The sequence below is a fragment of the Bubalus kerabau genome, chromosome 20, assembly GCF_029407905.1.
Source record: "Bubalus kerabau isolate K-KA32 ecotype Philippines breed swamp buffalo chromosome 20, PCC_UOA_SB_1v2, whole genome shotgun sequence".
NCBI lineage: Eukaryota > Metazoa > Chordata > Mammalia > Artiodactyla > Bovidae > Bubalus > Bubalus kerabau.
In genome coordinates this window covers 16,951,252-16,965,674 of record NC_073643.1, presented here as the reverse complement: position 1 = coordinate 16,965,674, position 14,423 = coordinate 16,951,252, and the positions used below count along the sequence as shown (strand labels likewise).

Here is a 14,423-nt window from a genome sequence, read left to right as displayed (position 1 = left end):
AAACGCAGTTCCCTCTCTCCATGACCTCACTACTGAGCACGCGGGACAAGCTCGCCTTCTGGAGCGATTATGCTTGGCATCATGCCACCCAATTCGTAAGGGAAAAGGCCAACAGGATGCCTGTCCTCTGCATCTCATCACCCTTTTCTTTTTTTTAAAACCATTTAAAAGCCTTTATTTTTATCCAACAAACCAGAGTGCCTACTCTGTGCCCGGCTGCATCCCAGGCACCAGGGGGACTGGGGTGCATTTGTGAGGAGGATCTAACTTGACAGTCTTATTTTCCTACTCATCAGATCTTGCCACAAATGCTGGGGACCCACAATTTTTCCTTAGGTTTCAGGGTTTAAAATAATTCTGAATTAGGGGACTTCCCTGGTGGCCCAGTGGCTGAGAATCTGCTTTCCAATGCGCACATGCCACAATAAGACCTGATGCAGCCAAATAAATAAATATTAAAAAATAATAATTCTGAATTAAAAGTTCTGAAATATTAAATTAGGCAGTATACTGGGTATAATTTTAACTAAATCACTGTCAGGCTAATAAATCAATAAAAATACTTAAGATACACCAATGTCTTCCAGAGACACAGCAGATTATATAGAAAATGGGTTACTCAGAATGATGGGACTAAGAAATGAAAACCGGTGAAGGACACAAATTGGCATTATGGCTGTATCGAAGCATCAGCTCCACAGGAGTCTCCACTGATGACCTGGCCTAGCTCCAGGTGCCCTGTGCCACGAGTGAACCACCTTTCTCTACCAAAGTCAATGCTACCATGAGGATCAGACTGAAAGAAGTCACAGCCCTTGGAAGAAGTAAGTCAGCTGTGTGTTAAGGTGATTGTGAAAGCATGTCCCAACCCCCCTGGGAGTCACGACAGCTCCAGGACCCGTTGAGCAGGGTTTCCCCAGAAAGTGGGGGCCTGTCGCTGACGAGTCCTGCCAGGCCCACCTCAGGAGACGCACAGGAGAGGGATGAAGCCCAGAGCCCTGATGGAAGCAGATACACATCCTGCACAGTTCTTAAACACACGACAGTCACTCTGTGGGGGCATCTGGAGCTCTGAGTCTGTCCAACAATGTGCACTCTGACTGAAAGGATTCCGAATTTCCTGCATCACTGACATTATTCTGATTCTTTGTTCTGCAAACTAGTCTTTAACAGGTGTATATTTCTCTCCACAAATAAAAGGCATAAAAAACAACCAAATCTGACATTTCCAACACCCCCAAAGGTTCCTGTGTCACACCTGAAGTGAAGATAAGTGGTGAAGACAAGTGGCTTCAGTTTTCATATGTATTTCTGTATTAAAATAGTTACCATTTTGTATATTTTGAACAATTCTTCTGAAGTTGCAAGAAACTAAGCAGTTATCAAGTAAATACCAGCACCTTCAGTGTTTTCTTTTAAAAAAAACCTAACCTTAACACACACACACACACACACACACACACACACACACACACACACACCCTTCTTCAGAAGTCAATCTACGCCCTCAACACAAACCTAACATTCTGAAAGTTACTCAGCTACAAACACGAGCGAGAAAGCACATGCACACAGGCCCTTCCTCCCAGTTTCGCCAGGCAGCCAACATTTCAGAAATTCCGCCAGGACACATTCCCAGAGGAGAGAGCACCCAAGGTAGGAAAAGGAGGCCACTGCAGTGCCGCAGAAATGCAAGGCGTCCTGTTTCTCTTCCAGAGGTGGCTGTGCAGACACTTAGAGCTGATGGCTGAAGGCTGACTCCCCGGGGTCTCCATTCACCTAATCCCTACAACAACCCTAAGGCAGGAACTACTCCGACCCCCAGAGCACAGAGGGTAAGTGAGCAGGTAAGTGAGCGGAAGCGGTGGGGAGATGAGGCCTGAGGGCAGGGCTGGAGCAGGGTGAGGGTGACTGGCAGGCCCAGCAGCTGAGCAATGACAGGAAGAACTAGGAAGGAAAGTCAGGAAAGAAATGGGGGAACCAACCTCGAAGGCCAGGCCAGCCACTGTGAGGATGCCAGTTTTGACTGAGTGAAATGGCAAGCCTTTAAGATGTTCCAAGCAGAGGAGTGACGTAACAGAGTCCTGTTCTCAAAGGCACTGAGAAGAACTGTGTTCCTCCTGGGCGCTGGGTGCCCGAGACAGCGGCCTCAGGCTGCAGACCCAAGAAAGCCCCCTCCCTACATCTCTCCCTAGAGCTGCGGACAACCCCTGCTCTTGGGCCCTCGCCCCAGCCCCAGAGGCCGCCTCTCCCGGAACTGTCAGGGTCTGAGAAGGGCAGCAGCACAGGGAAAAGGACAGCCGCTGCTGGAATGCCTTCTCTCACCCGCTTCCTCAGAGAGGGACACGCACCCCAGCCCGAATCTGCCCTCCTCGGACAACAGACACACACACAAGCGTAGGTGAGCAGACTTCTGGCTTTTATTCGAACAGGGCCTTCAATTACCAGCTCTGCACACCTTTGTCTTTCTACAGGATTTTACAGGGAGTAAGAGGTGCACTCAGATTCACCTAAAACAAAATGAAACCCCTATCTAGTTAACAGTGGGCAGAGCCCTGAGAAAATCGCCAAGGTACTGCACATCTTCTGGACGAAGAAACTGATTCTGAGCGATGCAGTGAAGCACCTTTCTGACCACTGTGGAAGGGAAGCAGGCAGGACAGTCTCTGGGTTCCTCAGGACAAGGGGACCCTGATGAGTGTTTAGCTTCAAGTTCCAGGAAGCGGAGAAGCATGAGAAAACTTTTCAAAAGGACCTGAAATTTGGTTTTCACTGAATGAGCACAGTGTGCCTAAAAATGGGGGGTGAGAGGTGGAGGGGAGAAACTAAGCTCCATTATCAACATCAAAATGAATCCACATTTGAACCTAAAGGTTAAAAATAATTTTTTTTTCCTTACCGATTCTCTAAAAGAACATTAGAATACTGGGAATCTATTTTTTCACTAGTGGCTGAAAACATTTGATTCTATGGATTCGAATCAGTGGTAGGCAAGGCTGGATGCTTATCGGAATCTCATGAAAGCTTCTGGTGGGGGGGCCTCACTCAAGGACTATCAGAATCAGAATCTCTAGCAGGGTTGCCCAGGTATTTTTTTTTTTTCTTTTTTAAATCTCCCCCAGTGAAACTGGTGAGTGACGAGTTAAGAACCACCGGTTTAAATCTCACCATACCACTCGACAGTAAGTTATACTTTACAAAACAGAGTCATCTGTTTCATTTGATCTGACCTTATTACACAGTAAGAACAATATATACCATGGCTAAAAAGGCAATAAGGAAAACATCAGAAACACGCAAATCATTTCTATCATGTTTCTCAAACCTTTCATTAAGAAATCAACAGTTGAATTAGCCTAAAAAACCCCATCTACAGGGTACCTATAAGACTATACCACACCTGACACTTCCTGCTCAAGAATCTTCCTTATAGACATTAAATTCAATAAGTTTATTTATAAAACCCAAAAGATTTTTCTCAAGGCATTGCTACCTCCTTCTCAAATTAAACAACATTCACATTTAAAGCCAACACACTGTGAAGACAGAACTAATACCAAATCAAGTGCTTTTACTTACAAAGGGCTCATGCCAGATCAATTTTTAATTGTGATTTCTGAAATAATTTTCATTTCTCCTAGGCATGTGAAACTTCAGAAAGTTTAGGGAAGGATTTTCGTTTTTTCTTTTGGTTTTATATGACAAGTGATGGCACTATACTTTGAAAAAAGTGCCTTTCAGAGCATGTGACCCTGTGTTTCACAGTTGGGTTGTGGAAGGCGTGTGCCACATTTCTACGGATGTGTATTTTCACTTCTCAGCAAACAGAGGCTACCCGTGTGACTAGGCCTGAGCCTCAGGGTCCAGTGCAGCTCATGCTGGGCACACTTACACCAGTAGGTTCTATGACTCCTTTTTAGAGTAAAACAAGGTGCTACTTTAAAAAGGACCAAACTTCCTTACCTACACACAGAAGAGGCATAAATCACCCCTTAAAAATAGGTAATCCCAAATTCCGGAGTTTGGGGCCTAAAACTCGGACGTATGCCTAAGGTCTTCCAACCTACACTCATCGAGACCCTATGTCCAAATGACAAACAGGATAAGAATAAATAATATAAAATTTAGCCAGATTCTGACTGGGAAGAAAAGGTTCAAGTTGGAAAATACTGAAACATTACAAAGACATCTGTCTCTAATAAGTGACAGCTGAGAAAAATGAAACTGTACACAGACTTGGTGCAGCCTGGCAAGGGCATTCAGCGAGTACATAACGGCTTTTCTGTAACAAGTCTGAAATAAAAGCAAGGCATTCACGGTATACGCTATAATGGCAGACTGATGGAAACCTATGAAAAAAACCTCTCATCTGTTCACATCTTTTTGGATTATTTCAAAGTTCCGTCACCAAGTTTAGGTTAGGTTGCACTATCTGTATAGGAAGGAGGAATCCTTTAAAAAATGTCAGAGAATATTTAAATGTTTTATACATATAATGCTAGAATCACAGGTCTTTTGGTGGCTCCCATTTCCTAAGCCCTCTGACAGACTCTTCCATGGTTAAGAGCATGTAGAGATATTTTCTCACAGGACTAGAAAAGACTGAGGAATGACTGCTCTAAGCACATTATATGTGGCCTCCAGCTTAACTATAGCTCTGGGCTTAAATACACCAAGATTTCCCAAATATTATACAAGATATAATTAGCATATAAATTAACAGTCAAGAATGTCTGAATTTATGTTTTACTGATCTACTTTTTGACAACACAAGGTAATTCTTTTCAGGGAGACCAGACAGTCATTTTTAAATTCACACTGGATTTTGAGATGTTCTTCACATGCAGTAAGTCAGGACAAAGAAAAGAATAATTAAAAAGAACACAATTCTAAGATGTGTCCATAGACTTCATCGGATGTTAAGGCATTACTGAGTCAGAAAGACCTAAGAACCACTTCTCCAAAATAAATGCAAGTATGTATTTTCAACATGGTGAAGGTTCAATGCTCTGGCCTCAGTGGATACAGGATAATTTTTGGCTGATTATCTGGTTTTACAATTCGTTTTATTTTTAAAAATACAATATAAAAATAATTTGTTAGCAATGAAAAAATGCAGTGTGTTTCTGCCATGGTGACCTTCACTCTCAGACCATAATGAGGCATTATTGTTAAAAATAAAGTAAAAACAACCCCTACACAACAGCTCAGGAACATCTACATTGAAATACTTGCCTTCCCTGATGGCTCAGGTGGTAAACCGTCTGCCTGCAATGCAGGAGACCTGGGTTCGATCCCTGGGTTGGGAAGATCCCCTAGAGAAGGCAATGGCACCCCACTCCAGTACTCTTGCCTAGAAAATCCCAGGGACGGAGGAGCCTGGTAGGCTATAGTCCATGGGGTTGCAAAGAGTTGGACACGACTGAGCAACTTCACTTTCACCTTAGGCAAAGAATATTAAGTATTTTTTAACTTTTTATTTTGAAATAATTATAGATTCACAAGAGTTGCCCCCCCCGCCACACACACAAAAAAAAGCACGGAGAGGTCCCATGTACTCTTCACCCAATTTTCTCCGTGGCAACAGCTTACTTAACTATAGCACACCACCTCAACTAGGAAACTGACTGGTTTACTCCACAGAGCTTATTCGGGTTTCCCTGCTTTACATGCACTCATCGTGTGTAGCGTCCATGCAGTTTCATCCCAGGTATAGATTCATTTAATGACACCAGCTACAGAAGTGCTCCACCACCCAAGGCTCCTTCATGCTATCCCTGTATAACTGCATCACTCACTATCATCTCCAGCCTGTGGCAACAGCCAGTCTGTTCTCCATCTCTTTAATTTTAGTTCAAGAGTTATATAAATGGGAATTATGCGGTATGTAAGTTTTTGAGATTGGCATTTTTTCCCTCAGCATAATTTTCTTAAGACCCATTCAGGCTGTTAAATGAATCGTTTGTTCCTTTTTCTTGCTGCATAGCATTTCAGGGCAAGGATGCACCACAATTTCACCCACTGAAGGACAGGTGACCTGTTTCCAGTTTGGGGCTATTACAAATAAAGTTCCTATGAACAACCACATACAGATTTTCATGTGAAAATAAACTCCCAGGAGTGCAACTGCAGAGCTGTATGGGAAGTATAAAATTAGTTTTATAAGAAACTGCCAAACTATTTTCCAGAATGGTATAATAGCGACTCCTCTCCAGCTCTTCTTTCTCATACTGTTTTAGCTATTTTGGGTCCATGGCCTTTCCACCCAAGTTTTAGAATAATGTTGTCTATGTCCTCAAAAACTCTGCAGGGCTTTCGGCAGGAACTGGATTAAACCCATGGATCAAATGGGAAGAGTGACATCTGTACTACCTGGTTTTCCAATCCATGAATATGATTCGTCTCTCCATTCATTTAAGACTTTTTAAGTTTCCTTCATTAGCATTTTGCATTTTTCAGCATGAATTATTTTGTTATATGTGTTTTCTTAGATACATACATTTTCTTTCAAGGACTGTAAATATACCATTTTTAATTTCCGGCTCCAGATGTTTGTTAATATAGAGAAATGTAACTGGTTTTTTTGTGTTGATCTTGTATCCTGTGATCCTGCTGAATTCACTTATCATTCCTAGGAATTTTTCTGTAAATACACATCTCGAGATTTTCAATGCAGAAAATCATGTCCCCTGCAGATTGAGGTGGTTTTATTTCTTCCTTTCCACTCTGTATGCCTTTTAGTACTACGCCCAATAAGTGTGGTGAGTGAACATCCTTGTCTGGTTTCCAAACTTGGAAAGCATAAAGATGAAAGCACTCAGTCATTCATCATTAAGTATGTTAGCTGTAGATTTTTGAAGATGTTCTTTATGAAGTTGAGAATGTTCCCCTCTATTCCTAGTTTACTGAGAGTAAGATTTTAATGTGGGACAAAACATAGATTTATAAAAGGAACTCTAGTTTTCTGCATACCTTCTTGTAACTCCACACATGAATAATCTCTATTAAATACTGAACTGCAAATTGTGGACAGTGTATACAGATCTTCTGTTTACATCCCCCAAAGCTTATCCACACTGACTTCTAAGTCCAAACCTTTGCACAGTATTAACATGGCGCCACGTTTTACGTAATTTAGCTTTCAGTGACTTCTCCTGCATATTAATTCAGCAAATAATAAACTAATAAAGAGACCTAATATTTCATCCTTGAAACTGTCTATAAACTAGGAAGCATCTAATATAGGGGTTTTCAGTTCCAAAACTAACTTCCCTGGAAGCCTCTGAATCTCAAGCGTGATGATAAAGTTTTCGATATCAAATCTAGTTCATTTTAACTTGAAACTAAAGTTAAATAATGTAGTGAAGTAGAAAGATATAAACAATGTCAGGGTTTTACAAATGAAAAGTTCTGTGCATGATCTGAGAAGCAGTTTTTTTCATTTTAGAGTTTCTATATTTGAAGAAACCTATAAAGTATAGTTTTGCTTTTTAAAGCAGAGTAAAGTCTTCTCCTGGTGGCTCAGTGGTAAAGAATCCCCCTGCCAATGCAGGAGAAGCAGATTTGATCCCTGGGTCGGGAAGATCCCCTGGAGGAGGAAATGTCAACCCACTCCAGTATTCTTGCCTGAATAATCCCATTTTTTTCCTTTTCCCTTCTATCTCGGTGAAGTCAACTTAGTTCACATTCTTGAAAGCCAACAGAGGCACTGGAATCAACAGCTCACTGAGTATAATCCAGCTCTCTTTCTCCCCACAAATCTCTAGATATGACAGCAAAGGTAGATGGCACACAGGATCAGACTAAAAGAGGAACCAGCTGATAGAAGCATCTGTGTGGGCCCTTTCCAGAAGACAGTCTGGAAATAGGAGAGACTTGCACTTAAGACAATCATTACAAGAATGAATCCACAAAAAAAAAAAAAAAATTAAAAAGAATGAACCCAGTTCTCTCACTCTGTAACTCACTGAGCATGAACAAGCAGGTATTTGTTCCAGGTCGGGGTGGTGACTGTGGGCACAGGGGCAGAGGTGGACTGACAGTCTGTCAAATACTAAGACCAGATACCAGGCCACCCTCTGCTCCTCCCCCACACCAACTGGAGGTCACTCAGACATTGCATTTTCAGACTACTAGAGAATCTCACATGGCACCCCACTCCAGTACTCTTGCCTGGAAAATCCCATGGATGGAGGAGCCTGGAAGGCTGTAGTCCATGGGGTTGCTGAGGGGCAGACGCAACTGAGTGACTTCCCTTTCACTTTTCACTTTCATGCATTGGAGAGGGAAATGGCAACCCACTCCGGCGTTCTTGCCTGGAGAATCCCAGGGACGGGGGAGCCTGGTGGGCTGCCATCTATGGGGTCGCACAGAGTTGGACACGACTGAAGCGACTTAGCAGCAGTAGAGAATCTCACTGGTATGTGTATTTGCCCTTTGGCATAGAGGGTAAAGCGTCTGCCTGCAATGCGGGAGACCCGGGTTCGATCCCTGGGTCAGGAAGATCCCCTGGAGAAAGAAAATGGCAACCCACTCCAGTACTCTTGCCTGGAAAATCCCATGGATGGAGGAGCCTCGTAGGCTATAGTCCATGGGGTCACAAAGAGTTGGACACAACTGAGTGATGACACGTTTAAGAGAATCTCCAAAAAGAAATTAAAAAGTTAAGCACACAACTAACAATCCCCAAGCACCAAGCAAACCTGAGCACAGCATGAGGCATGAACCAAGTGCATCAAACAGAACACCCAAGAAAAACCACTGAATACGGCATTTCTAGAAGTGAAACTATGCACCACAGATTACACGAAAAGTACAGCCCAACAATGAAAATAAAATTAATCTCACATGAGACTTTGCCCCCGCAGCATCTGAAGCAAAGATGACTGGAAAGTATCTTTAAAGTTGGAAAGAAAACAATTCCCAATATGTACTTCTATACCCAGCCAAAGTACCATTCAAATGTGATGATACTTTCAGACAAAGACTTGGGAAACTTTTCACAAATCTTCTCTAAAGAATTAAAAACAAAACAAAAGTAATCTAAGATAGAAAGGAGGCAAATCAGTGGTAAAACAAAAAATTAGTAAAATTAAGTTCAAATTAAAATTATTTTATAAACTAAATAAAAGCAAATAAAGGAAAGTGAAAGCAAACTATAGTTTTTTGTATGGTAGAGGGAATGAACCAAATATTAACTCTAAACATTAAGAGTAGACACTAAAACAGATTGCACATCTTGCAAACCACTAGAGGAGCAAAGGAAACCTGAATACTCCAGCAAAATATAGCAAAAGGTAATAACAAAATAACAAGGCAAATGAAAAATACAAAATAGCACAAATAAGTCCAAATATTCCAGTAAAAAAACAAATGTGAATGGACTAAATTCACCTATTAAAAGTCTTATGGATTATGGACACCTAATAAAGCCATATATTGTTTAAGATATACCTGAAACCAAATGACAAATGGGATTTAAAGCAATAAGCAAATAAGCACAGTTTCATACTGCTAAAAGTGATAGCCCATCATGTAAAATAAATTATACAGACTTTTATGTACCTAACACAGCATGAAAATAACAGGTACAAGCAAAAACTGATTAAAATACAAAACTGACAGATTTGAGTAAGGGACTAGCATAATTCTCTCAAAAAATAACAGATAAGAATAAAAACATGGCACAAAGGAACAAAATACATAATTAACAATCTTAATTATGTATAAAAACTCTATATGTACCAAAAATACAAATATTTTTATCACACAGGGAAGCGTAACCAAAAATTACTATGTACTAAACCACACGGAAAATCTAAAAATATTCTCCAAAGCAGAAACCAATCAGACATATTTGACTGTAATATACTAAAATTAGAAGTTAAAACCAAATAGCTAAAAGGAAAAATAAATGTATCCATTTTGAATTTTTAAAAAAACAAAAAAATCCCAACAAGAAACAAAGCAGTAAAGTTTAGCAATGAACAATGACTGCAGAGTGAAATTCCTGGGATGTTACCAGAGACTGTGGGAGAAGGCAACACACAGTCAGACATGTTCATTAGAAATCAGGACAATAAAGGAAAAAAGCTTTCAAGACACTAAAAAAGAAATCAGAAGAGAAACTCAAAGGTCCTAGAAAGAATAAAAAGTGAAAGAAAAAGTAATGATACAGAAAGAAAAGTGCAGTTAAATAAAATCAAATTTGAATCTTTGAATATAATAAAATACAATTTCTGAACTAATTTTCAATGTTGAGGATCAGTGTACTCTTAAAAAACTTAATTATAAAATTGAACCAAAGTTGTTTTACTTAACAATATCTGATAATTAAGTGACAGATTCTAATCTTTATCCCCAACTAATTTTGCTAAATATCCGTGAAAAATCAGTGATTGATTTTGGCATAATAAACTAATACTACATTAACAGAAATGCAACTTTCCATTTGTTTTCCAAAGCAATTCTATAGTAATTTCAATCACACAATTACACAAAATGTATGGAAATAAATACAAATAATGAAAATGAACTCTACCCAATTCCACTTTACCAACATAAGTTAACCATTTATCAGACTGGTGATTATCCTTTCAATTTTCTTTTCGTTTTTAAAAACTTATTTAAAGTTCTATGATGCAATATTTAAGAGGAGAGAAAAAAGAACATAACAATGAACACCTGCGCATTCACTGCCCAACTTCGGAAATAAGCATCACCAATACAGTTGAAACCCTGTAGACAGGCCTGCACCTCAGAAGTTAACTACCTTGATCTCTCCCGTTCATCATACTTCACTGCATGTACTGCAGCCCTAAACAATGTTTCACACTGCTTTGTATGTTTTAAACTTTTGTATAAATGTTCTAATACTGCATGTACTCTTTACTCATTTTCTCACTTAAACAAGACTGTGAAACTCCAGCCATGCTGACATAATTCATTAATTTTCACTAAGCTATAGTTTCACCATATGAATAATTAACAATTTATTCTCCTGCTGATGAACAGTCAATACTGCTAAAAACACTCTTTGAAAATCTCCAGCATATATGAGAGCTTCTCTACGGTGCATACACAGGAAGCAGAACCAATGGGTCTCAGGTTGTCTACTTAACTTTACTAGTTATTGACAAACAGCCATCTACAAAGTGCAAGAGTTCTTCATGTTCTATAGTCTTACCCACATTTGGTTTTGTCTGCCTTTAGCTTTGCTCAATATGAAAAGTAAGAAACAGTGTCTTACTGTAGTTTTAATTTGCCTTTCCCTGATTATTAGTGAGGCTGAATATCCTTTTCACGTTGACACATTGATGTTTCCTCATCTGCATATTCTTGCCTCTATTTTCAGATTAGTCTCCACTAATCAAAAACTGTCTGCCTCAAATATTCTAATGAAAGCCTTCAGTGAAGCCTGGTTATCCGTAGTGGGTAGAATCCATTTATTAACCCTTTCTTTTCCAGAACACATAGTCTAACATGAAAAACAGTGCCTTGGTGTACAGAGTATTCAGCATAAGATCAGCACTCTTCAATGTGTACCTTTAATCTTCTATAACCTGCATTTTAAATAATCAGAATGCAAATAAAAGGCTCATTATCTATGAAGTTTGATATCATATGCATGTAATATTAGGATTATTTTTCTAAGATTAAACCTAAAATTTTAAAAGCTGACCACACCTTCAGATTAACAAATCCTTAAAAACTGAAAATAAATTCCTAAATGACCTTCACAACAAATATGATTCCAAGGGGACAAAATTGACACAAGCTGAAAAGCAATAAACACTCTGTCACAACGGAGTAACTCATGACGAGTAAGAGCGTGAGGAAGTGTTGGAGTGAAGGGAGCAGGCCAGGGGAATGCCAAGAGCTGCCACTCTTTTGGAATTCGCCACACAGCAGGCACTCTGTTATCAACTTTCTATCCTATACAGGAAGATAGACAGTAACCACCACAGGGGTCACTGTGAAAAGTAAACAAGATAACATTCAATACCCGTATCTGATCTATTCTTTGGATGATGAATGAAGCAGAGAGCTCAGGTACACTGCTCAAGGTCACAAGAAATGATCCCAATGCCAGAATTCTTCACGCTATACACTACAATATTCACAGTGCCTTTCTAATACGGGTCTCTTGACTGTTTAAATATATTCACAGGAAGGAAATAACTAGAAGTATCTAAAAAGATAGGAAAAGCACCTAGACCCTAAAAAAAAAAACAAAACAGGCTGATGAGAGGTTACATTAAAAGGTAACTCACTCTTTTTCTTTTGTGCTAACAAATATACTTTAGACATTAGCTATCTATAAGGTAAAATAAACTCAGACAGCTTTAGGGAAACATAGCAGTCATGAAACCCAATCTGTTTACTAAGATCCATTTAACAGAAATTCTCTTAGAAATTATTTTCACATAAACAACAACTGATTTGACCAACTACACTTCAGCCAGTAGAATTCAAGACAGCAAATACGGAAAGGTACCCACCTACTGCAGGTGCATCGTACTCGTCACCAAGCAGAATTTCTGGGGCAGAATATGCAAGAGAGCCACAGCTCGTAGTGAGCTTCTTCCCTGGTTGAAATTTGTTGCTGAAACCAAAGTCTGTCAGCTTTACAAGACCTTGCTTTTCAAAGAAGACCACATTCTCAGGTTTTAAGTCTCTGTGAACCACATGGAGTTTATGGCAATAAGATATGGCATGAACTATCTGAGCAAAGTACTTCTTGGCCAAGTCTTCATTGAGTCCCTCCTCATGCTTCATTATGTAATCGAACATGTCTCCTCCATCCCCGAGTTCCAGGATAAGATAAAGTTTGGTCTGGGTGTCGATCACTTCGTAAAGGCGCACGATGTTGGGGTGCTGCACGAGCTTCATGCATCTCACCTCTTGGAAAAGATGACCAGTGGCTAGTGTGTCCAATTTTGTCTTGTCAATAACTTTTACTGCCACTTTTTCACCTGTAAAGACATGCCTGGCAAGTTTAACCACTGCAAAATGACCTCGACCCAAGGTTTTATCCAGATCATATAATCCAGCAATCTTCCCATCATACCCTCGCTTGAATCCTGCCATGCTGGTCCGACGTGAGAAAAAATATTTAGACTGTTTAAAATGGATCTTCTCATATATCTGGTGAAAATAAGGAATTCATTTTCAATATCGTCATGGACATCTACAAAATAAGAGAAATAAAATTAAGTTTTCTGTGACTTATCCTTTTATAGCTTCAATTTGAAATAAATATATTGAGACATAAAATCAGTCAGGGGCATTTATAATTACCTAATTACAGATTTAGGGTTTACATTATAAAGCCTGATCATTTAAATGCCATTTTATTTTGCAAACTGATACAAAGTTAATCTGTTTAAACAATTTTTCAGTGATGTCACAAGAAAACTGGCAAGTTTGATATGCTTTAAAAAAGCACTTAAAGAAGAATATTTTCCAAAAGTAATTTCAATTAGCATCTTAAAAAAGAAGTCTGGGACTGACTAGAAAGGGAAAACACAACAAATATACACTTGGACAGAAACCAACAACTTCTTCCTGCTATTCCAAAATTAGCACTATTTAATATAAAATCCCTTCAGTAAAGACTTCTGACTCTCCCAGAAGAGTATAGTTTGGTTTTCTGGGGTATTTTCATCTACCTCCCTCCCCTGTATCTCCAAAGCACCTGAGACACCTCCACCCCAGGTAGTCTTAATCTTATAGGCTTCAGTACACACCATCTTTATCCTGAGACCTCAAGGTTCTTGAGGACTCTATGGTTCCATGTTTTATTTCTACCCTCTGCTAACGACAAGAACAGTGTTTTATATAGAACAAGTAATCAAATTTTTTCAAATTTTGAAATGCAACTTTTTTCAAAATATTTACAAGTAAATTGTTTGCTCTTGCATCACTAGTACCTAGAACAGTATCTGGTACACATTAGGTGTTTTAATATTTGCTAACTGATGGGTACTTATTCTTTGTGCTTATCCGTTATGCTTGTTTCTATTATGGTTTTCCAACTCTCAAACAAAACCTACCACGATGTGCATACATTTTAAGAACACACAAGCACGCATTTAAACTATTTGCATGTTAAAGATTATTTGGCTTTAAAAACCTCATTTTATATGTGAGTTTAAAATTCTTAACCTTTATAGTATAAACCTTAAAATACAGAAATAGGTTCTTATAAATGACCCTGACTTAGAAAATTTTTTAAATATTTATTATACAAATTAAGACATCATTTTAAATCTCACAGACTAAACTCACACTATTATTTTTTTTTTTTTACCAAAATTAAATAGAATAACCAAATCCCATGAAAAATACAGCCGTCTCCTAAGACTAGATCTTTCCTATTAGTGCACATTAATCCATGCAGTGAAGCCTTTTCTGATGCTCCC

General features: G+C 39.2%; 1 protein-coding gene across 17 annotated transcripts in view; it reads right to left on the bottom strand.

Annotated features, from left to right (window-relative positions):
• Positions 1-14,423, bottom strand: part of SNRK (SNF related kinase) — a 141,289-nt gene that overhangs the window by 36,362 nt on the left and 90,504 nt on the right. For 13 of the 17 annotated variants that reach the window (XM_055557993.1, XM_055557992.1, XM_055557988.1 and 10 more), the window contains 2 exons: positions 13,070-13,189; positions 12,501-12,974 (listed from right to left, as the gene is read on the bottom strand). In XM_055557993.1, the coding sequence (XP_055413968.1) occupies positions 12,501-12,974; positions 13,070-13,189 (594 nt within the window). Of the gene's footprint in view, positions 1-12,500; positions 13,190-14,423 lie in introns of all 17 variants that reach the window. The other 4 variants (XM_055557998.1, XM_055557997.1, XM_055557996.1 and 1 more) reach the window with 1 other exon arrangement.